This window comes from Odontomachus brunneus, unplaced genomic scaffold (assembly GCF_010583005.1).
Source record: "Odontomachus brunneus isolate Ranch 3 - 2012 unplaced genomic scaffold, Obru_v1 Obru_scaffold_175, whole genome shotgun sequence".
NCBI classification, from domain to species: Eukaryota; Metazoa; Arthropoda; class Insecta; order Hymenoptera; family Formicidae; genus Odontomachus; species Odontomachus brunneus.
This window is the reverse complement of record NW_022639625.1, coordinates 402,126-429,955: the sequence shown is the minus strand read 5'-3', so window position 1 is coordinate 429,955 and position 27,830 is coordinate 402,126. Positions and strand designations below refer to the sequence as shown.

Below are 27,830 nucleotides of genomic sequence, written 5' to 3'. Positions count from 1 at the left end.
CCCCCCCCCCTCTCTCTCTCTCTCTCTCACCGCGATTCTCCACGCGTTGTTTCGTGATGAAGTACGAGATCACCGAATTAATCGATAAATAGCGCATCGAGAAGCATCTATCACACCGCCGGACCGTGGACCCGCAAACAATTGCACATCGGTCAACTAGCGACTATCGAAATTCGTGACAAAGTCCGCGCGCGTTCCAAAGGTCCGCGCATGATACTCTGAAGTTTCAAGCGCACGAGCGCGTGCTCGCTCGCATTTATAAGATCGCTTTGTGTGTTAATTGTCGAAAACATTCGTATTAAGGGCACGCGCGCGTCCATATATATTTGTTATTACAAACGTACTGACTGCGCGAATTATGAAAACTGCCGATCACGCAGGGGAATCGTGCGTGCGTGCATGCGTGCGTTCACTCCGAACGAAAGAGCGTCGGCCTATTGTTTTTCTCTCTTCTTCTTCCCTCTACCCTCCTCTCTCTCTTTCTTTCTTTCCTTCTTCACCGTCGTGCTTAGCGGAAGACAATCGTTAAAAATTCGAAGCGTAACTTCATTACGCGCGCTTATTGATTTGCGGGCGTTGTACTTGAATTGGGAGTCGCTTTCTTACGGCGGCGATTGCGTAAGAGGAGCACACGAGGTACGCTATCGCGCAAACAACTTTATCCGAATGTCGACATCGTCGAATGCGATATTCGATATAATGCCTTACGTTCGATATTCGGCTTACGCCGAGAAATCGCCGTGGCGAGATGCTGCGGATAATTTTGACGTCGTCCCTGCGTCTCGCAGGGATACGGAAAACGATACGCTCACCTTTAATGTCACGAAGGGCTCTACTACAGGGAGAAGAAAAAAGGGAGAATAGCGTTAGATCGAAGCAAACTGGCGTTAGGTGGGTCGTTCTAGCGTGTAATCGACTGATTAAGGACGCGCGCCCAACGAAATTAAGCGAGAAGTGTCTCAGGTGACGTGCTAAAAATAATCGCCGCGCTATACAGTATAGTAGTAGTGTCCCACTTACGACTATAATCGTACTTCGGCCCCCTTCGTGGAATGCGCGAGGAGAAACATCCAAAATCGCTCGCAGGTATCTGTGTGTTGTGTATATGTGTGTGTGTATATATATACATCCACGGAGAAATCGGAACGCGTTTGTTCGACGCGTTATCGAGTGCATGATCTCGTGTGATTCCCGCTTCGTCACGTAGGAAAATACATGTTGCATTCGAGTAAATGGAACTTGTTACTTGTTTCGCGTATTTTGAAAGTTTACATATCTGGAAATCTATCCCAAATTCATCATAAGCATCAGACTTACTCGAAACACATTCTAAATCCTAATAAATTTGGAATGAAGAATATTGAATTAAGGCAAAAATTCGGTTTGTTTACTGCATAGAGTCTAATAAAATTTTTCTCTGATAAAGTTACATAATATTCTCGTAAAACAATAAATGAATTCCTTTTTTTGATACATGACAAAAAATTTGTGATGAATATATTTGAAGAAAATATTCAAGAAAATATTCTTTGTTGTGGAGATAACCATTATTCAAGAGAAAAAATCGAACTAAACAATCGCTTTTCTTAGCAGAATAATATTTTTCTGCATGTTGCTACATAAGGAGAATTATATGGTAAAAATTACTACAGAATTTTGCCACCGAGAAACACATCGATATATTCTGTCTTAATTAATTATCCTTTCGTTTTGCACAAGGAAAAATGCAGGTGTATCGATAAAATTGATCGACAATGCTATAATTAGAATCTTCTTGATATTTTGTACGTAAAGTGTACAGATAAATCATGTTTATTTGTTAACATATTCGCTACTTATATTAAATTAATACGAAAATTGAAATAAATAAGTTAGGACATATGAAATATGTTCAATTTAATACGTGCGGACTTCAGTTTTTGGAACATAAATAACACATACGAAAACAGATCTTATTCAGGATCGGTCAAAACGCTGTAATTTCAATAAATCTCGTCGATTCAACAGCAACATTATTGTAACTAATACATGATACATTGTTTTAATACATTGTTCTCGAGTATATTAGTTTCAGTGATATCCCTGTATTGAATCAAGAAGATTTATTCCAGGCACGACGCTGTTGGCCAGTTCTATCGATTCAACATTTCTTCCCGTGTATAGCATTCTGTCCGTTGTTAAACCTACAGATCGAAACCGGCACACGCATACTTGCGGCGAATTAAACTTCCAATGTCGCAGACAGGTTAACGAAGTAGTACTACTTCAACCACTCGCTGTACCTTCGCTCGTCAAACGTAAAGCTCGCGTGTGTCGGCCACATCGGGTCTCCGCCGACCCGGAATCTCGATCAATCAGACTCGAGGCTTCACTCGAGAACCGTCGTTGAGTTTTGATCCTATCTGCAATTTATTTTCCCGATCGACCAGTCTCTAATCCTTTTTCTTTCACATCCCGTACTATTGCCAAAAGACGCGATTCATTCGATGAAGATTGGGCATTGCCCACGTGATGTCTCAATTGAGAATTACGCGGCATAATCGCCACATAAGATAACACGCGGCGTCGTTTCGGTAACTCGCTTGTAATCCGTAGAATTGTACGTTTATCGGCCGGCTGATGCAAAGAAAGAAAAGAGTTGTAGCAATAATATTTGAGCAACACAAGTCCGCGCGATACACTCTCGATTTATTTATAAGTGTAATCGCGAAGCCTAGTTTCGACAATCGCACGCATGACATTATCAGAGAGAAGGAGGAACAGTGAAACCGTACGAATTTATCGCGAATCATCGCGTGTGGTTCACACCATTTATCCGCTCGCTATACGGGGTGACAAGGGTCGGTGTTTCGTTATTTTTGACTAAAAATATGTTATCGTTATTATGAACACACACCCGCGCGCACGTTAAATATACTCGAGTTCCACACAAGCGATAATCGCGCGTTTGTTAATGCAACAATCTGTCGTGTCGAGGCTTTATCAATCCTCTAGAATCCTGACCTGAGTACTCTCCTATATATATACAAGATACAATATATATAACATATATTGTATATAGTATTATATAGTTATATAATATTATATTTTATATATATATATATATATATATATATAATATTACGTATTATATATTATTTATAATATTATTTATAATATTATAAATAATTATTTATAATATTATAATTATATATATATATAATATTACGTATTATATATTATTTATAATATTATAAATAATATTATATATAATATTTTATATATATCACTAAAAATATATAAAAATACATTGATCTTATCTATCTCGTTTACAGAGAGTTTTTAACGCAACAGTTCACTTATCTCGAAAAAAAGAAATTTTTATCAATTTTTTTCTCATTTCTCGTGATAAAATTGTTTAATTTTTTCCTGCTGAAACCACCTGTCAAATCAAACTGATAAAATGCTGTTTACAAATAATTTGCAAAACAAAAATCAAACTCAAAGAGTTAAATCGTAGAGGCCGAGAATAAGCTTACAACTCGCAACGATCGATAGTTCACTCGGGAGCGGGTCTTTTTATTGCGTCTCTCGCATTGTAAGTCTTTTACGTGCAAGAGACGGTATTTGGGTCTCTAATTAGCGGTTCGCGATTGTCGAAACTGCAAAGTTACCGTAAATTAGTTATTCTAACTGAAGTTATATACTCCGTAACCAGGTTGTTGGAGCAAAAACCGTCTCGAAGTCTGCCGGTCGCTCTGCCGGAGCGAGATGAAGAAGCTCGTGCCACTTTTTGGAGGATATTCCACTTGAAGTGCTGTTCCGCATTCTTCGCATGGCATCGTCTCATTTAGATGTCAGGTGTTATACAATTTGTGCGAAATATTAATCACGCAGGGAGAAAACGAGCATATTTTAAATGGAATTTTTAAATGTCTAAATAATCTCTTTTCTTCCGAGTCTTTGAGGTCAGTTTTATTGTCACGACGCAATTTCACCACATTCATCTATATATGTGGTTTGCTACATATGTGGAAGAAAAAAAATATATATTATAGTTTTTCTTCATAAAAATTTTTCCTAATTTTCCAGTAGTGCAGGGATAAACTTAGTAGAGTTTATTTTACTAAGGAATATAATTTAATTTTTGAAAAACAGACTTTAGTTCCTGTGTTGTGCCCCAAAATGTCCTCTTTGAGAAAAATTTTACTGAAAATCCATAGTATATATAATGTAAACTATAGATTTCCTGAAAAATTTTCTTCAGAGAGGACGTTTTGGAATGCGACCTTAAAATATAAATAACATATATATAATGGAGAGAAAATTAAAGCAGAATGTCGATATATTTCTCGATTATAAAGTTCTGTAGCAATTTTTATAGTAAAATTCTCTTTATGTATTTGATATCAGAACTTTTTTGCGATTTTCAAGATATTTAAAGTTCCCGAGATCGCTCGGAGCTCTCGAAAACTTTCGGTTTCGCGGGATATTCGATATGAGTCGAATCTTTGTGCGATACGAATTGTTCGAGAACTTTGAAGACGGAATGATTCGATGATTCGTTGCTGAAGAACAAAAACGCGCAGCAAGTAAGCCATTGCCGTAGGCAACGAAGGAGCTGAATTCCGCGATTGGAATCGCGACGCGACGTCGATGATGTTTCTCATCGGTCTTCGTGGTGTCTCGAATCAATCAGAGATCTTTGTAAGAGATCAGAATTTCTACATCCCGGGCGATCTCCTCTGATCTCGGCTGATGTCCGCGAAGAAAAACAAATGACCTGCAACTCGCGATTCTAACGCAATACATCGGCTTATCTTGTTGTGTTTGCGTGCAAATTGTTACGGAACGGAGTTGAATGGTTTCGCAGTGAGTATTGCATAACCAGTGCATGCACGTTCGGCAACGAAGAGGAAGAATAAGATAATGCGGATGAAGACGGCAACGTCGACGATTCCGCGTGCGACTATCACATTCTTTTGATACCTCAAAAATGCATCTCCCAATTTACAATCAATAATACCAGTCAAACTGTTTAAAAAAGAAATTCAACGAATATTTATGGCTCTTTGATATATAAACATAAGATATATGGACCAATAAGAGCCCAAAAAGACAAGTTAAAAGTCGCGTGAACGTTTGATGAAAATCTTGCAAAGTTTGTTCAGATGATGTCTTTTGAACAAATACACAGTTTAAAAATCATTTTTTTATTTGTGTGTCAAAATAGAGTATAAAAATCTTCTAAGTTACTTTTATGTAAGTTCTAAGTTAAAATAATGCAATTTATATATAAATGCACGAATTCTTGACATATTTTACATGTAAAGTGTATAGATAAATTGTGTTGCTTACATATTTTTTGTATTAAATCAACGTAAAAATTAGAGTGGATAAGTTGGGATACGTGAAATGCGTTAAACTTGACACAAAATTTCTTACGGTAATATTTTTCCGAACAGATATGTCTTCGGAACAAATTTTCCAAGATTTTCACTAAGAGTTCATTTCCGCAGTTGTTAACGCTTGGCTCTTACTGGCCTGTTCATCTTACGAACAACAACAATTGTGTCATCCATAAGAGAATTATTTTCGTGAAAGAGCTGAGAACAATGGCTGACTCTCGTGTGATGAATTTTCTTTCACTTTCTCAGCGATTGATTCCAGAATCAATGACCCGATTGTGTACAGGACGCATGCATCACCGCGATGCGAGTAGACCAAACGATAATTTCGACCGTTGACAAAATACGAGACGACCTACGTACCTACGTATATGATGCAACATTCCGCCGCGTCCTATCGACGTCCAGGTCGATCAAAGGCAAAGCAAAAGCGTCAAGAGCAAACGACGAGCGATGGTCGGGCGGCTTTCGCCTGGAAATCGATAACGAGTCGGATCCGCGCGCGCGAACGGACAACACAGTGCGCCGAACTGGCCTGATCAGTGCCGACAGAGAGCCGGAACTTCGCACGCACCATTAAGAAGGTGAGGAGCCCCGCAGAGCGGCGGCAGTGGCTAATGAATATTCGAGTCCCTAATCTGCCATGCAAAGCTCTCCGTCGTCGTGCGCACAGCTGACCCCGCGAACGCTGCGAATCGCGCGACACGCCGCGTTATTATATGATAATGCTGATGGACATCGCGCATTGCGCTTCTCTCTCTCTCTCTCTCTCTCTCTCTCTCTCTCTCTCTCTCTCCCCTTCCTTGTGACGCTATTGACTCTATCTCCGCGATCTCCCGCCACCTATGACCCGGTTATCAAAATGCGCTCACGACATTAGCTGATCGACGACATCGATCGTCTCACATTCTTTCCTTTCCCCCTCCCACTTTATTTGCTTCGTCGCTCCGTTTTTTGCGTCGGTTACCTGCGTCGTTTCCTTTTTGACGTCAATCGTCACGGTGAATAGTCCGGTCTCTGTTGTCGCGACTGGCATACACCGCTGATCGAATTAACGAATTAACGTGGAATCGATCGCCTTGAGCGAATTCTCTGGTCACTTATAAAGAATAGTCGAGCGTGTGATAATGAAGTGTGCGGTTAATGACAGTAATCGTCGATGATTATCGAGCCGTCGGTCATACCGCCTTATTCCGCGATTTACGCGATTGACCTCACGTTATCAATGCACATTCCACACCTGCACTGAGAAAACAAAAGAAAAACGGTGATCTAACTGAAATTACAGTTACCTTTATGCTTAATCGTATTTTCCGGTTGTACTAACACGAAAATGGCAATAGCATATGAGGTCATTAATGTTATTATCAATTATTAGTTATCATTAATGTTATAATGGAATTTAACAAAAAAAAAGAATGGTTTTCTTCATCATAATTTATAGTAATTATTTCTCTGTATTACCATATTACATTTTAAGTGATATTTAATTGATATTTAAGTAATTTGTATTTAACACAACGTATTTTGAATAAATTCTGATAATCTTTTCTTTTTTTCGTATTTCTGTTTCTATATCTATTCTGTTTCTATATCTATTCCATTCTACGTGAAAAATCAGTGCGCCTCATAAGGGATACAAAATACGTCGACAAGTTGCTATCAAATTTACGTACGTTTGTCTATCTATTTGTCTGTGAAGTGTCGAGGCATACGATTTACGAGCAATGAAGAAAAGAGACTTTTCGCTCAATTACCTTTACCGCGATAAAATCTTGATTCGAAGTTTCATTAGACTCGAAAGTCGACGTAACGTCGGAGATTGAAAGGTCACGATGAACGCGCGCGCGCGCAAAGGTCCTCCTGAATATTTTCGTTGCCGGGAAAATATCGGAATCGCTATAAGAAGATTCGTCGCCGAAATTACATTCGCGAGTCGCGGCCGGCCCGTCACGACTACGCGAATTGTCAGATCGCAGTAACGACGTGAAATAAAAGCGAGGACGAAGAGTGAATTTGCGGTTTTCGCCGAGGGATCTGACGTCCTCTTACCGGCAGTATGCGCCGATATCTCTCTCATTTCCCGTTAGCGTTGTTTCGACCACGTGCAAACGTGCGCACATACCACACACTCGCGTACACAACGACGTACGTCATCGTTGTTCTTACCGCGGTGCAGGACATTATTCGCGACCATCCTGACGTCGGCTCACTAATGACACGTAAGTGGAGAGCGGCTCTCTCGCGGCGAGCGCACCTGTACCTTGGACTCGGATTTAACGATAGCGATATCGACGTAACATCGATATTCGTGGAAGAGCAAATATTTCGACGACGCGCACTCTTCTCCGTCTCTTTAATATCGTCGGCGAGAGCTGGAGACGCGAGAAGCCGAGTGTAACGTCTGCAAACCAGTTCGTTAGTTTATATAATTAAATGGGAAGATATTTCTTCGGCATGGTATATGTGTGGATAACAACAAATAAAATAAGATACAAAAATAGAGAGAAAGAAAAACAAAAAAGATTTCATTCAATTCGTTAATTTATATAATTAAATGGGAAGATATTTCCTCGGCATGATATGTATGTGGATAACAACAAATAAAATAAAATACAAAAATAGAGAGGAAGAAAAACAAAAAAGATTTCATTCAATTCGTTAATTTATATAATTAAATGGGAAGATATTTCCTCGGCATGATATGTATGTGGATAATAACAAATAAAATAAAATACAAAAATAGAGAGGAAGAAAAACAAAAAAAAAAAAGATTTCAATTTTGCGTGGAAATTGCGACCTCGCTGATAGGCAATGTACTGAGAAAGAAATATTTGAAAATCGATTCGTGGAATATGAAGTTTATTTTTTAGAGTAAACTTTGTATTTCACACAAATATGTTTTCAAGTATTTTTTTTCTTAATGTACAGTCGGTATTGGGCACTGGGTATACTGGGAACGAGAGAACTTGAAATTTGGTTTGTGGGATTTAAAGTCTATTTCGCAGAAACGATCTTTGCATCTTACTGATGAATTTCCAAATATCTTATTTCAGCGTGGCTGCCTTATCAAACATTCATTACGACGTGTTTTTATGATATTTTTCGCGTACGCTCGAAAAATACAAAACATCTGTAATTATCGCTCAGCGATATTACAACGCGCGCTCGCTGCGTGTGGTCGAAGCGCGTTGATAAAACTTCTATATTAAAAATAAAACAGAGATACGAGAACAGCTTGTATTCACGTGCGCTTCTTTGAACCAGCCGGATAAAGGATGATAATGAATTGATAAAATTCGAGCTCTATCGTTAGTATCTCGTGTGAAGTCTACTTCCTGCGTCGACACAGGATTCAACTTTCTAAGACGGCTGACACGTAACACACACACACACACACACACACACACACACACACACACACACACTCTCTCTCTCTCTCTCTCTCTCTCTCTCTCTCTCTCTCTCCTGCGTACGGAGGAAACGTAGCTTTACATCACAATCGGACGATTATCGGGGAAAGAAAAGGGGCATGCGCATTCGTTGGAGACTTACGGGTGGGTTTCTTTCTGGTTCGGCGGGACGGTCTCTCACCTCGTTCACAATGCACTAAAAGTTACCGAGAATTCATTTCCGCTTTCGTGACGTATCCGCATATCCAAGGAGTATCGATGCACGGCGACTTACGTATCGTGAAGTTATCGATAATCACAGTGAAAATCTCTTTCAAGTGATTTCTGCTGAGTAAATTTTGCTCTCCAAATGAATGTAAATAACGCGTCGTAAAATGATGCGTCATTGAGTTCACGGTACATTCAGGAAAAAAATACACGGTGGTGATAATTAGAGAGGTTTTGCATGTAGAATCAGTGTGTTTAGTTTATTAAACTATTTTGTTGCAACTAAAGCTGAACGTTGTTATGAGAAATACATATAGTTATCTAATTCTTTATATAGCTAACCATTCGAAGCTTTAGTTGCAACAACAAAAATTACACACTAATTCTACATAATCTGAAAAAAAATATTGAAAAAATAAGAAATATTTATTTGATGGATACTAATAATATGTTTGTTTGTACTATATTTACACATGCTTACATTGAAAGAAAATTTCTTTCAATTGAAAAAAGTATGTAAGATAAAAATATCAATTCCTGAAGACGTATCTAATCCTGAATATTCTTATTATTTCTTTAAACATTAATATTTAAAAACTTTCAAAATATAGAAAATATATGTATATACTCAATACTTATATATATATATATATTTTATGTTAAAAATTTAAATATTTGTATTTAAATACTAAAACAAAAACAATGTCCAGAATTAGGTGCATGTCCGGGCATTGATATTTTTATTATTTATTTTATTATTTTATTTCAAATAAACTTATTTTTTCCTGAAGCCACTGATTTTTATGAAAGCAATTTATCTAGTATAAATACAATTATTTATTCTAATTAAACAAGTTAATATTTAGACTTAAATAAATATATTATCATTCTGTATCCACTGAATAAATATAATAAATATTTCTTTTTATTTCCCTAATATTTTTTTTCTCAGATAAGAATTCCATAGAAAACTTGTATTTTTTCACATTTAAGCACTAAGTGCTAAATCAACTTAACGTATTTGCCCTGAGGAATGAGATTTATTTTTAAAGAAACGATTTACTCGGAACGAATGTACCAAGTTAATTTATCAGTTAGTATCCAAAGCGCCCGTTCGTGTCTTCAGCCTTGACAGTTTCTAAAATTTAAAATATAAGACACAAATTGATGACTACGATCAATAACACGACAGTCATTTATTTTGGCTTTTTTATTTGCAATTTGTTGCAATTTGTAATTTACAAATGTGTTTTTTTTCTTTATTCAAGCGCATAAAATTGGGCTTTATAAATTGAATACGAATATATTCCACACGGAAAAAAAATTTAATTGAATTAACCAAATATCTGCTCGAATATGAACGATCCAGAAATTCCAATTGAAGTAACCTGAATTCTGTTTAAATTAACAAGATTTTTGGTTGACTTAAACAGAATTCGGGTTACTTCAATCGGAATTTTTGGATTGTTCATATTCGACCAGATATTTGGTTAATTCAACCAAACCTTTTTTCCCATGCATTTTCCCATTGCGAATAAAACTTCTAAGCATGATCTTTTTCAAGTAAAATTTTTCAGATAATATAAAAGTTTTTTGCAGTTTAAATTTATATCGCGCTTGTCATCTTGTCATCGATATTCTATCATCATCGACCGTTTCATTTAAATTTTTTTTATCTACTCAGAACATGTTCTCAGAACGACGATGAATTCTGCATCTACTTTTTTCCTCTTCATACATGTGCATGATAAAACGTAAAGTGATTCTTTCAACTATCCGCATAAGTACTTATTTTGAATCTCTTTTTTGCATTTGGACGACTTCGTAAGTTCGTAACATTCGGTCGAATCAATTTAAAGGCGAACATTCCGGAAAAGATGTCACATATGGCAATGCAAAAAGGAATGCGAACGCGATTGCACCAATTTGCACAATTGCACAATTTTCTACTTCTCTACACTCATTATTTCCCTTGATATTCTCGCTCGTTCGCTCATCACTTTCAATATTATTATAATAATTGGCGCATATGTTTTAAGTGGTTATTTTCCGCCATTATCCGCCATGGAAGATGACAGATACGTAAATGGAAAAAGAAATACTAGTTTGTTGATGATAAACATTCGTTTCAGGGAAGAATTATATATCGCGTTTTTATACGAAAATCATTCGAAGCAGATATGTTAAATGCGCTACACGTGCGCTTATTTAAATATTTGCACTACTTTATCTACATATACACATTATACACTAAATAAATAATGGTAATTTACGTTACGCACGTGTATAATCATGCTCGCCTTTTCCACACGCGCCAGGTCGCGGAGGTGATCATATATGTCTCGGAATTTGCGCGTCTAAAATCATGTATGAGCGTGTCGATGAGACGGAATAATCGTATTTGCTCAAATCACACGTAACAGCAGGACTGTTCGTCGTCAGTTATCGAACATCTGCCAAGTCACGGAATCGAACAGCGCGTGCTCCGACGATCGGTACAAAAATGTCTCGATACCGCGAAAATTTATAAAAACGAAGTGCGCAATCTGAAGTATGTTTAAACACCGCATTTTGTGTTACATCGATTAACGTTTCGCTCGGAGAAGTTTGGCATTTTTAAAACCTGAGCGTATTTTTCCCTCTTTTCCTTATTCGCGGTCTAGAAAAGTCGAGAGTTTAAAGGAAATGCATGCATACAAATGCGATAAGGATTTATAAAAAAACAAATGTGCAGATATAAGAGCATATATATATATATATATATATATATATATATATATATATATATATGTATATGTATATAATTACGCCGTTGAATAAACGTACATTATATGTATTTGCATTATATATATTGAGAAAAGAATACTTGAAAATTTATTTGTGAAATATGAAAAGTTTATTTCTGAACAAAGTTTATCTCTATGAAACGAAGTTCATTTCAATTATTGAAATAAACTTTCTACCTCCTAAATAAATTGTCAAGTATCTTTTTTCGGTAAATTAGAAAAAAAAATCGGTGAAAACAAAGATTACGGCTATATTAGTATTCGTTATTTGAAACGTGAGATACTCAGATGCGTATTTAAAGTTAGATCTGAGTCTTTTCAGTTGAATCGCATGATAATACGTGGCGTTTATGCCTGCAATATCGCGATTCCATAAAAAAATTCACATCTGACTCTAAACTCCAATCTAAGTATCTCGCTTAAAACAAATTTCAAGCAACAACAATTAATATGGACCTAATCATCGTGCTATTCGCCTTATGTATGCTAATCGTCTACGCTGAAATTAAATAATTGTTCCGGAAAAAACTTGGAATGCAACGTTCGCGACTTCGAATTAAATATATCTGTTCGAAGATTCCTAATTTCGCCGTCGCGCAGTTTACCAATATCATCGACGTGATTTTTGCGCGCTTTCATGCGCTCATACGATCCGTGTCGTTCCTTCTATCCTTCACCATCTTGCCGGAAAACGGTAAGAGCGGGGAAAGATCGTCAGTCACTTTCGCCAGGTAGTATTTTCCCTACTGCGCGCGTTTCATCGGAGGCATTAAACTTGGCTTGACCGTCTCGCCGTTGTGAAAGAGACTTCAGTTGAAGCAACGTCGACCACTTCATACAATACGATCCTCAAAAAGGAGAGATTGCAAAGATTTTAGAAAGAAAATTTTTTAAAGAAAAAGAAAGACGAAAATGTCTAATCGACATACTGAACGAAACAAATCGCTCTTCATGAAGACGAAAACGACTTTTCTGATTTGTTGATAATACAGACGACTCTGTACATTCCTCGTATGGATCTGTGCAACTCCTGTTTCGTTGCAGTCTTATTCTTGTTTTACTGCGGTTTTATTATAGTTTTACTCTAGCTTTACTGCAGTTGATTGTAATTTTTCTTGTAATCTCACACAAGACGTCTTTCGTCCATGAATGTTAGCCTCTCGACTGACCATGTTAATTGAACATTTTCAGTCCGCGGTATACTCCTGAATTTTTCCTAATCTCTTTTTTAGACCACCCTGTAGGTGGTGACCGCCGCAGTATTCGGGTTCTTCGGCGTCGCGCCAAAATATACGTTACATCATACGCGCATACTTCGCGAAAGTAAGTGTCACAATTTTATGATAAAGTGCAACGTTGTACGTTATTCCGTACGACCGCTTTTTCTCTTTGTTTCCAATGCATTCGTCAGATTAAAAAATATCAAGCAAAAGAACTCAGAAAGGCGTGAGCATATTGCTATTTACGTCTTCTCAAAATATCGACCTGGTATACTGACAAGAGTACCTGGCGTGCGTCCCTAAGAGAAAATTTACACCTTGGCAGAAAGGTAGAAGCCAATCAAAACTCGCGCTAGTGATCAGATGGTCTAGTCGACACGGTTACTGCTTTTTTACCAGTGCGAGTTCTGATTGACTTCTGCCTTTCTGCTAAGGTGTAAGTTCTCCCTAACGTAAAATGATCATCCACGGGACTTTGTCCGCTCTTATTCTCACCCGTAAATCGATCGCAGAACTCATTACGTTTTACATCATCGTTTTAGCATCACAGTAGCTTTCTCCACCGCCAATTACAAGTGTAGTCCGGTTAGAGAGCGCGCGTTTGGATATTCCTTATTACGTGCCTTTGTGATTTTGCGCTAAAATGACGACACTCGTCTCGTGGCTCAATGTCTGTTATTTCTTTTTCTGTTGGCAAAGCCGGAATTAAAGCTGGATTTCCGTTCCAGAGATACGCGTTTCGAATAAATTGCATTTTTTTCCATTATTAAGCAAAGATTCCCGAAGTCTTTGCTGAAGAATTAAAGAAAAAAATTCTTTCTTAAAATTTGGACATTTATCAAATTCTATTTGTCTACATCGTCGTATTGCACGTGTCAAATCATCAAAAAAATATTATGCTATTTGCAGCGCGTTTAAAACAATTAGACATTGAAACGTTATTCGCACTTAAGAGTACAATAAAAAAAGAAGCTTTGCTCGTATTTAAAGTATAATGTATAAAAAATGCGACATTTTTTAACTGTATATCCTGTTATTAAAATACAAGGTAGTCTTTCAAAATTATTTAATATTAATGAATAGAAAGGCTATTTAATATTAATGAATAGAAAGGATATCGTAGATTATATATCATTAACGCAAAACTTTTAGTGTGTTAAATAATACAATACATGCAAATAACACAATAAGTTAAATAATACAAAAATAAATATATACATACATATATACATAAAAATACGTACATAATACAATACATAAATAATACATAAATAATACAATACATAAATAATACGTTATATAACAGCGATAGCGTCGATGCGATTTCTCGTGCAAAATTAATCGTCGTAATTACAGAATTATACCGTTGTAAAAGAAACTGTTCCTCTCTTGAAAAAATATTCATTAAAAAAATAAAATATGCATTAAAAAAATTACGGGAGCAATCTTTTTTTCTCTTAATAAGAATAATTTCCAAGATTAAAACTACCTCTTATGTGTGTTCTTTTTAATAAAAAGAAGTGTAGTCTTCTTGATAAAAAAGAACAGTTCGTTCGTAGTCAGACGTCATCGCACACAATAACCGTGTATAATCACGAAAATTTGCAGTTACAAATTACTCACCCACAAATTATTGCACACTCAACAGGCCGCGTACTTCTAACAAATTTCACTAAATCGGCTTACGTAGAACGGTCAGTTTTTCAAGTTAAATTCACAGTCCATCGAAGAAGCAACATTTGCATTGTCATCGTATGGGATTAATTTTCAAGCGACGTTCTTGCCGACGGTCGAACATAATTTATTTGTGTCACGACCTGCTAGACGTAACTCGTTGTGTAATGCGGAGCAATACAAAATTCGAGGACATATGGAATTTTTTCGCGTGCGCGGAGAATCGATGTAATTTGCGCGCGAATTGATGTAAACAAAACACTGTCTCGCGACCTTTTACTACGCGAGTTTTTATCTTGCAAGATGAAATTGACGAATCAGTCGTGCTCGAGAAGACGTTCTCGTTATCTTCCACGCATCTCGTCAGAATCGTGGACAGAAAAAGGATTCGTGAGTGCACGTACGCGTATTTAAATCCGGCTGTAAACAGTCGCTTTCACCTGCGAGTCATTTTACAACGTGCTACTATTCGTCGCCGTGCTCTGCGTTATGTCTTCAGCTCTGTAAATGTTTTAATCCGCTCTGTCTCAGCGTATCCTCTCGAGACTATGATCTCACCAAAGATATGAATATTTTTCGTCCAGACCGCTTATCATCGTCGTTTAAGATATACTTTTTAAAGCTATGTAGTAATAGTTAATTTTAAACTGAAGTAAACTTCACATTAATCTCCTTTGAATATTTCGCAACAAAATTTTTCAATGTTTCTCCTGCTGAAAATACTTTTAGAATTTCATTGTGAAATTCACACCTGTGTAGTGTCTGTTAAAATAACACTGAGTTTCGAGAATAAAATACTCATCCAACAAATTTGAGTGTACCGTATGTTAAGAAGACTCGATATAATAAATCTACTCGAGAAATGTTGATACTTCTATTTCGAAGATCGTGTCAAATTTGTAGGAACATTTGTAGGAAAAAAAATAGTCTTGCAATCATAGCGAAAATTAGCTAAGGAAATGACTAGCAAGCACTGTGCGATATCGCATGTATTTTATAATTAATCAATATATATAATAGATGATATAATAGATGAAAGAGAGAGAGAGAGAGAGAGAGAGAGAGAGAGAGAGAGAGAGGAGAGACCAGCAGAATAGTTTTTTGAATAAACAATTACAATTTTGTATCAGACAGCGGTTTTACAAAATTACACGTCGCGAGGAGAGAAAAGAATTTTCTATTAGAACGCGGACGCTTTCGCACGGAGATATCTCATGCAATGATGACGGCATTATCATCATTCTTCCTCGACGTGATACGAGCGCGAGATTACCACGATATGACTTGTCGAGCAGAAGCCGCGGCAGAGCCTCAATACGGAAAATAAGTGAGGCGGAAAAAGTTAGCGAACGGAAGTATCGATCTACGACCGCTCATATATACGCACTGAATTATGCGTTAATCAACCATACGATTGTGTATTAATTAACGAAACTGGCTGCATAATTCGTAAATAATGAAGATCGCGCGACAGTGCGGGGAAATATGTGCACATTTTAACATATGTATACGTTGTAGTGTTTACGATTAATATGTGCGCCGCCGTGCTTTATTTGTATTGAAGCAATTACGATTCACGGCATAAGTAGGAACTAACGTGGATTTATCCAAAAGTTTCTCCAAGTTGAAATTTTCGACTTACATATACACATGCAAATAAAAAGCGTCTCTAAGTAAATTTTCTGCGTAGAAAACGCAGAAAATGCCTCTTACTTTTGACCTAAACTTTTTCTAATATTCAGATATATTCTAAAGGAGTATATATTAACATTGAAAAAAGAAGACAATCTCATCCTTCATGAAATCTTCTTGTTTATGGCCTTAAGAGGATCCTCCTATATTTCATTTAACGTCTACTTATTCTGAAGGCTACATCAGCTTCTTTCGATTCTACTTAACTTACTAATTTTGCCAAGAGGTCCTCTATAGAACCAACAAGCGTTTTGTGTTTCCCGCTACTTAGAGGCGTTAAGTAGGACTTCAGTTTCTATGTGTACGAAACACATCACTAATTCACCTCACTAATTTTTCAGAATATACAGATGGAAAGTTGAGGTCGAAAGCAGGGCTAAAATTTCGACTCGGAACACATAGAAATAAAAAGTTCTACTTAGCTTCTCTAAATGAGAGAAAACGCAGAAAATGTCACTTGTAGACTCTGAAGAGGACCTCTAAAAGCTATTAGATTAAACAGAATTAAAACAGATTGATATAGGCTTCAGAGTATCAGAGTAGGTGTTAAATGGAGTATCGAAGTCGAAAGTAGAATCAAACGCAAGTTTCGACACGGCGGAAGGCCTTATGAAAAATGGAGAATCAAGATTCCAGGGAGAAGTGTCACAGTGCTCTCCGCGCGGAATTGTGGATTTGGCAGATTAAAATTCCGGGAAAGAGAAATGCCGTTCGCACGAATCGTTCGTCACGCGACCGTCGGGATGGCACTAAGAAATTCCGAGAAGGAAGAATATTGCAAGGAAGAATTCACACTTTGGCAGAAAAGCAAAATAGACAAAAGTCAGTCAGAACTCGCGCTGCCGTAGCCAAGTGGTAGTAGTCGACAGTTTCTGTTTCTTTACTGGAGCGAGTTCTGAATTAGCTTCTGTCTTTCTGCCAAGGTGTAAATCCTCCCTAAGTGCGCTCGGATGGCGCAAGACGTGATAACCGCGGCATTCCGGCATCGATCTAATAACGAAGCAGCGACGGGAACGATTCCCGTCACGAGGATCGCATGTCAGGCTCGTATTTCTAGCGCGGCGAAAGAGAGTGGGACTACACGATGATCCACGAAATCATTGATCCCGCGATGCAGCTCTCCTATCGCATTGTTCGGCTTTATTTCGGGACAGCGCCGCCGCTCGCGAGCGCGCCCACGTGAATGAATTTTAATCGTCGCTAATTATATCGCGGCAAACGTGCAAACGATCGGTAGCGCGAACGAAAGGACTCTCCTCTCTCGCGAAGGTCCACGGCGGATTTTCTGCGAACGAACGAAAGACGTCGTCGTTCGCGTAAAGCGTCTCGGCGCACGGGAAGCAGAAGAGAGGAGAGAAATCGTGCATGCAATTCACGACGAGTCAACAGCGTGCAATTACTATGCGGACACTCGCCAACCGGATGCGTACAGAGAGTACTAATGATTTTCCAGATGGTTGAATGCCACATGCCATTGTCATTTCCGATTTTGGATTTAATTGCGTGTCCGCGAGAGAGAAAATTCTACGTCTCGCTAAGAATGTATGATGACAACCTATAGTATCTTCCGCTGTTGGGAATATTGGGACGTGAAATGCGATTCACGTCGCTCTGTCACACGCGATCACCTCGCCTTTCTCAAGCGCGCCCGGATCAACGGAATTCTTGCACGAGAAGAGTTTAGTAGAAATTATACTGTTACGCTGTAGTAGAAATTGCTAAGATTTTATAGCTGAGTAATGCATCGATTCTGCACGGAGAAAATATTGTAGCGAAAGTTACAACAATTTTTGTAATCTTGTGGACCGAATTATGATCGAATACTATATATCTTTGTTTAAAAAGATTATGCTCTTTTTACTACAAAATTGTTGTAATTACTTGAATGTCTTTTCATGTCATATATCAGGTGGATCATCAAATTCACTATTTCTATAGTAATTTATTGTTACAATTTCAGTGCGGACCAGCTTTACAGAATTGTAAGGAGAAACATTGTAAGAAGAAATATAATTTTAATGTAATTTTTACTACAATATTTTCTTCTACACACACAATATTATCTCTTGACTTTATACGTACTATTTATATTTCAGGAATTGTGAAGAGTTAACACACGTTAACACGTTTATGAAGAATTTATGAAAAATCTCAAATTTATGAAAAGTGTTCCTTAGTCAGATAAACTCTACTGACTCTACAGAAAACATGGTAAAATTAAGAGGAATTTATTAAGAAAAAGAAACAAACTATTATATACATGTACTTCCTGTGTACATATAACTTTAATTTTACGAATATTAAAGTATCAATGCTCGAATAATAACATTAGTACCTAAACTCTGGACATTCTTCTTGTATTGGTCTTTAAATACGAATATTTAAACTTTCACTTGCTTTTGTAGAATATATATGTATATATTTAATAGGGTAAACTCGGATAAGATGGCCATATTTTTTTTAAATGCAAAAAAAATACATTTCTTAATAGCGTTTGGTACATTACTTCACTGAAGCCTACAGTACATAATACCATCAGAGTTAAAAGGAAAATACTTCAGTGAAATTATTTATTACAAAAATACCAAAACATGAGCATTGGCCATCTTACCTAAATGTTTAAGACAAGATGGCCATAAGGAATAGATGACCTGTACATATTTTATGTTCAAGATTCTGCATCTATTATTTTATAAAATAATGAAAAAAAACATAATTTGACATGTTTTAATTTTAATATAGGATATTTAGTATATATTATTTGTAAAAAATATAATACATATATAAAATGGAAATCTCTATTACAAAACTTAAATCCTAAATCAAATTTTTGATCAAAACATATTGCACATAAGATTTAATTACTGTAATATTGAAAGTAATTTTTTAAATATAACGACTTTTGTTTTATAAATGTTAGAATGATAGTGGGCCATTTTACCCAAAATGTGAGTGAAAGACGGTTATAATAGTACTTATAAACAAATAGTGAAAACGAAAATAAAAATACATGTCATATTACAATTTACATACCTATTTTATGTATCTAACGTTGATTGCGATAGCTTAACTATAATTTATTTGACGTTACGACAAGTTAGTGGACACATGAGAAATTTTACAGGTAGTCAAAAATAAAAGTATAATATAATATTCATAATCTTGCTATTTCGAAAAATGTATGCACGTACACTACGATAAATATCGATTATCTTTGTAACTGATTACACAAACGTAATGTTTTGCAATTATTAGAGAAATTATAGCCTATGATTATCTTTCCGGTACGGCCATCATACCCGAGTTTACCCTATATGTTTACACATATATTCTCTGTTTATATTGAAAGTCTAAATATTTGAACTAAACTACATTTAAATATTTAAATGTATTTTAGTTTAAAAGTATTTAAAGACCAGAAACAATCAGAAATCAGAATGTCCAGAATGGCAGTGCTATTAATGTGCTTTACAGGGATTGGCATTTGCATTTAATTTTTGCGAGAACTCTCTGCCTCCGTGATATTATTCTCGAGAATTCTCGACAATAATTAATGCCGACAGCGGGTTTTCATGGCACGATTATGATATTCATCAGTGTTCTATTTACTGAAAGGTAGATCGCTTAAAATGACCGTACAGCGGCGAGTCGACGGCAATACACCGTAGCCGATTTCTCTCTCCGGATTAAATAGAGTAAAAATAAAATAACATTCTCCAGCCATAAACGGGCGCATACAACATGCTGGTGACTTAAGATACCGGTGAACGTCACTAATGAAACACAAGATACCCGTTTGACGTCATTGGGCCGTGCCGTGAGAGCAGGTTTCGTTCCCCCCCGAAATTCCTGCCTAACTGTGAAATCCCCCGAGAGAAGAATGGCCGTGCGTATGCACGAATCATCCGATGCCCCGGGTCTTAGTCACGTTCTATATTCTCACGATGCGAAAGGATCGGCGAACTTCCTGTAACCTCGAAAATTTCATTGCCACAAATGGTGCCAGTCACCAGCGGACACCATCTGCGCGCAGATCGACACGTGTAGTGGACGATATCTGGCACAGTTTACCGATACCGAACGTTGTTACCGAAAAATCGATATCGCGATTCTGGAACATCACCATGCATGAACATCGTGCAGTCACGCGATGTTTACGCACGGTGAAAGCAGTCGACGAATATTCGTCGATTCTTGCCAGATCGACTCTTAAAGCGTGATATCGAGCAGATAATCCGTAAGTGGATGCCGTATTTTTCCAGAACCGTAATCTTCCACAACCATTGACTTTGACATCTTCATGAAGAATTTTACACACGATTATTGCGTAAGATGACTTTGCCATTGATGTCACGTTGTTGAGTTTTGTAATAAAGCATAATAATAATTTTACGATACCCGGTAGTGTGGAAAATCACGCAAACGGTACGAGTCTCTTAACTGCTTCTTTCAAGCTTTCTCAAACGCATACAGATGAAGAGCGTGCGCTTAATCTTCGCACTTCGTTCTCAATGATATTCCAGACGAGAATCATTGCTGTGTTTTTAACACTTTGAGCTTGAGTATTTTTAAATTCAATGTTACTACAGAAAGATATGACTGCGTTCCACAAAACGTTCTTCAGAAAAATTAAAAAATGAGGATCTATAATTCACGTCATATATATTGGATTTTAAAATTTATCCCGGACGTTTTAGAATATAACCTAAAGAGGTATACATAAAAAAAATATAACCTTATCCTTAGCGGAAATCTCTTATATAAAGAATCTGACAATAAATGCCTCATATCTCATGTATATGTATAGATTAGATTGAACTGAATACAGAATACAGAATACTGAATACAGAATTATTCTACCAGGTTATAAATAACCATGTAATATTTTGAATTATTAATTAAAAAATGACGAATGTATGTGAACATGCGTGAGATATGACCAGTGAGATATGACGCCATTCAGCGCCATTTACCGTCGTGTATTTGTAGATTAGGCCAACAAAAAGATTCTGTAAATTCATGGAAATCCTTTAAGTTATGAATTAAAGAACATTGGTGTATTATCGCGCCCAATTATTCGCCAATCTTCTTTAATTAACAACTCAAAGATCTATGCGGTTTGCAAAATGGTATAGAATTTTACCGTTCAGTTTGACTTAATTTACATATGAGATTCTTATTAGCAGATATCCTGTGTATAGTTTTTTACAAGAGAATTCTTCTAAAACTAGAAAAAAAACAAGAAACTTTTATTGAAAGAATATTCCTGATACTGAGCTTTTCTCAAATTGGTAGTGGTATATCTTGAAGACAATTATGAAGAAAATATTCTTTGCTGAAAATAATCTTTACTTCAAAGAAGGAAAGTAAATTAAGTATAATCGTTTTTTTTAGAATTATATTTTACTCCGTGTATACAAGAGGATTCTGCTACGGATATTTTTTGGGTGCAGAATGTTTCAAAAGTTTCATTTGAAAGTTGGTTTCAACAAAAAAAAAATGTGAAAAGACCTATTGTAGAAAATTTGTAAGGAAGCAAGAATTTAGTATTTCTTTCTAAACAAGTAAATTCATCCGATAGCTTAAGTAGATCTCCTTACTAAATAACGTAGGCTAATTAAAATATCTTTATATTTAGAGATATCATATCTTTAAAGACTCAGAAGATTAACAACGCGTTTCGATTTTCTGTAGTTAATCAACAACAAACTGTACGTGTACACATACATCTGTTCAATTTTTTGTACGAAGATTACAGCCAAAACAAAACTTGTTCGCGCGACTTCCATTCGACGAGCGTCATCTTTATCATTTGTACTTGAAAGAATTGTCGCTAATCTACGTGTAATTGTCTCCGCGTAATTATACGCTTCGTTGCCGGTCGTTCCAAACAAACAACCGCGTTTACTGTCTTATCGAGCAAGACGAATTGTCGGGAGATAACCCTTTCGACATCATCCACGAGCGCGTCTCGCGGTCATCATAATTTGCCGACACTTGAAAACAATTAGCTCACTCTCACCGAGATCGAAGAGCACGCAATGGCCACGTGATCGATCGGCCGCACGTTGATCGATTGTGATAATCTCAAGAGCGAGTGGTTTTTGATTGGTGATGTTATCGATCGGACTATCGACCGCAAGATCGAGAACGGCACGTGTCGTCTGTAATTATTTATTAAGGCGATATTCTGAAAAAAGAGGGAAAGCCGCGAAAAAAGGTGCTTTTTCCGGAATTCTTTTCTTATAAGAAAACGAATAGAACGAATGAAATGTCAAAATTTTCATATTCTTTTAACCTTATTCTTTTCCTATTATATAACTGAAGGATTTTCCTATTTTAGTGGAAAATTGTTGTATGTTAAAATAAATTAGCATATCAAAATAATACACTGATTTAAAAAATGTTATTGCGAAAAAAGTTCCCTAACTTCACTGTGGCAGTCAACGTGTTAAAAAACACATGTCTCATGTTCAGATAAGAGGGACAAACTTTTCCCGCGTGCGATGATGGCAACGCACGTTTGCATTTTCGCGCTAACTTTCTCGTTGATTCACGCGTTAAGCGCGTATTTTTGGCAAGGACAAAGCGTGTCAGATACATTCGCAGGATAATTCTCGAGCGTTTGCAAAACGCGCTGGAAATCATCATTATTTTGTACGCGAACAAATGTTCAATGTTTGATTTAATGCCGTAAAACGCTGGTCGAAATATTGGTTCTCTCTCTCTCTCTCTTTCTTTTTCTCTCTTTCTCTTGGGCAGATTTATCGGAAAGAATATGTTTGATACGCGATAACGAATCTATTTTTAAAAAAGAAACACGATAATTCGTATATTTTTCGAGAGTCACAATATATAAATATTCACGCGAAGATTACGAAACATCGAAACTTATTGCGAGCGTTTGAAATATGAATGAATACAAACATGAAAGTAAACACCAAAATCTGATATCAGCATTTGCATTGTTATACGACTTCTTTCTATTTCTCTTTTTCTCTGCTCTTCCCGAGTCAAAATTTTAGCCTGAGTTAGAATTTTCTAATATCTGTATACTTTGAAGGATCAGTATATACTTAATACACACGAAGATTGCAGTACTATCTTTAAATGATAGAAAACGCAAATTGTAGGTTCTAAAGAAGAACCTCTCGGCAGTGTTAATAGGTTAGAACGAATCAAAAGAGGTTAATGTAGGCTTCAGAATATCAAAGTAGGCGTTAAAGAGAATATTGAAGTTGGAAGTAAGATAAAAATTCCAACTGTCTCTTCCAGAGATATTCTATCAACGTACATAAAAAGAAACAAAGGAAAAGAATCATGTAAGACTCGTCGGACTAGTTTTGCAAATATGAACAACGACAAAAATATCGAGTCAGAAATATCTTTTGCATACAGCCTCGATTTGTATTCAAGTTCAATTGTCTTGCGAACATTTCGATAAAGAACGAGATTACTTGAATGTACACGTTTTCACTTTTTATACGATTTACGTCACACCTATATATTATAGTCTTTCCCCGGTAAATATTTCTATCTGTCCTTCATTGTTTCTTTGTAAACGGCAAGCAAGAAATAGACGTCCTATTAGCATTCTGGTTTACGTGCGGCTCGTATAATTAAGAGAAAAGTGTTGCTCACAGGTACAATATGCGCAAGAAAGATATCGCTGACTCGCATCGTCGTGACTCCGCAAATCGGATCGGATCTATCATGCGAGGTCGCTATGGAGGACAACTAAATTTTTACGGAGACATTTGACGACACCAAAGTCGCGATGGAGAACGAGCGTCACGTGAGTGTTTCGACAAGTGCACGACACTACAATGTGGTTACGACATTAGTATTCAAGTTCGTCGAAACGATTGTCTGACCTTCTGACGATCGACAATGAAACTTTCAGAAGTAAGCTGCTCGGAGGGAGAGAGACGCCGGAGGGAGAGGATAAGAAAAGCTCCGATCGGCAGTCCTCCACTTTTCACTTTTGCAAGACTCGCCGATGCAAATCCTTCATTTCTTTTATCATTATTACAATCACGCGCGACAAATAGTTCTATCTAATTTTTTACAAACACCGCGTGTTTTTTATTTCGCGGAAATACACACATTCCTTCCTTCCTTCCTTCAATATATGGCTACAGGCCTCTATAAGAGTAATGCCCCTACGCCAGTTTCCGATTAATGATATAACTCGAGAGCAAAGTCTTGGAAATTTCCAAGACACGATCCAAAAAAATCACAAGGTCCGAACATGTTCGAACACGTCTTGTCGTAAATACACACATTCGAAAGTGCATACTGATATCTACAAGTGTGTTTCTAACAAAGTCGCGGAACAATCGCACATATATAATAACGCAGATTATCAACCTCTATCATTCTGCTCTCTTTTCATGGATAAAGTCGAAGCGACAATAGCGATAGCATCAATAGGGATCGATGCTATCGGAATTCTTGAAGAACTTTATCGTCCAGAACTTCAAGCTTTAGCCGGAATCACTTTGTGATTGAAACTTTGTGATTTCGCGGCGCGAGTCGACGAAAGAAAAAAATATCGTTTAGTTATACTAAAGAAAAAAATTACTTGTAAATTCATTTGTGAGGATATAAATTTGATTTTTATGAAATGAAATAATATATTATGATAATTTATGAAATAATTATATTATCACAATATATACACTATCCACACAGAGTGAAATGATGTTCATTTCTGTAAATAAGCCTTGTATCCTCCACAAGTTAATTTTCAAGTATTCTTTTTTCTCGGCGCAGAATCAAGGCTAATTAGTATAATAATCGATGTATACGAGGAGAATACTATAACTTTCTTATAAAAACTTCTTCAATTTTGATGATGCAGAAATAGGATGCAGAGTTTATTCTGCCAAGAAACATAAATTATTTAACAATAAGACTCCTAAAATACATAAATATAATGTGTACGAAAAGAAGAGATACATAAATTGAGGCAAAGAATGAGGGGGGACGGAGAGGTTGACATATTTCCCGGCTACAAAATTCTACAGTAACTTTTTGTTACAAGATTCTCTTCGTGCAAGTAGCTCTAATCTCGTCGAATGACTCACCAATAACTTGAATTCGATTTAACTGGAAGTCGCGGTATATAAGCGTTTGTGAAATTATCCTCTCGTCCCATCGGTCAAAGTCCACTTCTTAAGTGATTTTTGGGTGTACGACAAACAACCGATTGCGAACTGCTGCTCGCGGTATTGGAGGGGATCGCGCGATCGCGCTGTGGCAAAGCCGTGGCAATGGTGTCACGGTAAAGTCATTGCTGCTAATGTCGTACTTTCTACGAACGATGACCAAGACCGAAAGGCGGGACACGTGCCCCGCGTGAAATTGCGCCGCGACGCAATCCTTTCCGAATTCATCCCGCAGGGGTAAATTCACCTTGCGCGTTCCACGCGCATGTGATACAGTTTTACACTCGACGTTCGCACTTTATCCTTTCGGGATCTCGTTGCGATCCATCGCAAATTGATTTTGCGATTTAAACCGCACAGACAGGAGAGAATAATATAGCTTCTTTTCGATGAAATTCCTTTCAATTCTATCGTATTTTTTAGTAGAATAAACCGTCAATAAATCGTCTGTTTTTTAAAGAATACAGGAAAGTAATAATAAATAAGTACAAATATTAAAGTAATGAATAAAAAATAATAAATAAAAATAAATAAAAATAAATAAAAAATAAATAAAAAAAGTTGTAAATTTCGAAATTATAAATTAAATTAATTTTAAAATATTTGAAGTTTTGTATATGAAAAACTTAGCAAATTTTAAGACCAATTTTAAGAATATAGTAAATAGCAAATTTCAAAGAACATAGTAGATTTTAGTATAGACTTTCAGTTCGTAAAATATAAACAGTGCATACGATGCATGGAGTATGGTAATCAAAATTTCAGTAGAATTTCATCCAAAAATTATAATAAAACGTAGTAAAAGTGACCATAAACATAATTTTTACTATACTTATATGGTAATTTTTATTATGTTTATTTTTACTATGTTTTTATTATGGTCACTTTTACTATGTTTTATTATAATTATCATGGTGTCAGTCTATTCCCAAAATATTAAAATTGTATTGTAACATTTATTATAATATTTTCTCCATGTAATAAATTCAAGCAAAGTGTATATATTTCTCTTGCTTAGAAAGAATACTTTGTCGCAACTGTTACTGTCACAAATGCTCTCCATGTAACAATGCGTCCTTTAAGTTACCGGAGATCTATTGATCTCATAACATAATCTGTCTCACGAAGAATTTATTATTTACATACCCATTATTACATACCGATAGTCTTTTCGGAGCGCGCCTACAAAGATATGTCATAATGCGTACGTAAACACAATACATCGCGCTACGTGAAACAAAAAATTCGATTTCAGGTGTCACTCGTCTGCCTGTGCTCGAATAAGAGCACTTAAGGCGTTAATAGTCAAATTACACGTGTGTTTGTACGCAATTAATCACTTGATAGATAATCCGGAGACCGGGAACACAGTTAAGCACACGAATGCCTGCCGCACGCTCGAAGACGCGTGTTTCTCCCGCCGCTTAAGAACCTATCTCAACATTTTAGCCAACGGTTCTCTGTTGCTTTCAAGGCGCGTTATTACGCAAAACAAACTATGAATTTCCATGAGGAAAATACTCAGGCACAAGTGACATGTCCACGGGAGCGTTGCGTAAAGCGCGTGCAACTCCCAGCTCGACGAAAAAGCTCGGTGCGCGCTCGCGTTTCTCGCGAAGTATTTCAGAACGCGGCGCAGGTGCGAGTAACTCGCAATCCGTCGAGCGTCGCTACCCCTGACTACCAACAAATTGACTTCTCAAGCGCATGTCGCCGTATGAAAAAGTCTCAATAAGCCTACCGTACGCACGTACATACGTACGTACGCGCGTACGTACGCGGTCAAGATTGTGTCGCAACGATCCGAGTGTGATTTCATTAGCAGCGCTCTTACATACGTGTTGCTCGAAAGTTGGCCAACCGCTTCATTCGCGGCCCGTAACGGCCGTACACATAATAAAAACAAATTCGAGACGTTCCGAGTACGAAGAGTTCGCTTGCTCGATCGATCCGGAGAGCACAAAGGGAGCGAGCTCTCACCCTTTGTGTTCAAAACGCCGTATTTGAGATCTGTATTAAAATAATTACTTGAAACTTGTTCCATATAAAATACTCAAATCAGAATTTAGAGATAAGTTTGAGTTTTCCATCATATAATATATGAGACATTACATTTATAATCGCGATTAAATTAAAAAACTTACATTTAACTTTAAATTTAAATCTGAATATTTCACTTCAAATTTGTGAAATACTCAAATCTGAATTTAGAATTAGATTAGGATTTTGCATTTGAATTATATATATATATATATATATATATATATATATATATATATAT

The 27,830-nt window shown here is 36.7% G+C and overlaps 1 protein-coding gene and 1 long non-coding RNA gene across 3 annotated transcripts in view; one reads left to right on the top strand and one right to left on the bottom strand.

Annotated features, from left to right (window-relative positions):
• The window catches only part of LOC116851402, a 40,444-nt gene that overhangs the window by 10,263 nt on the left and 2,351 nt on the right, over positions 1-27,830 (bottom strand). Inside the window, exon 1 of one of the 2 annotated variants that reach the window (XM_032830749.1) lies at positions 5,751-6,069. The exons of the other annotated variant lie outside the window; for it this stretch is intronic. Within the exon in view, the coding sequence (XP_032686640.1) occupies positions 5,751-5,770 (20 nt within the window). The 5' untranslated portion in view covers positions 5,771-6,069. Of the gene's footprint in view, positions 1-5,750; positions 6,070-27,830 lie in introns of those variants that run through there. 2 annotated transcript variants of the gene reach the window in all.
• Positions 5,825-26,090, top strand: LOC116851403. Its single transcript, XR_004379578.1, has 3 exons — positions 5,825-5,971; positions 24,023-24,174; positions 24,283-26,090. It is a non-coding gene; the product is annotated as an uncharacterized LOC116851403 (long non-coding RNA).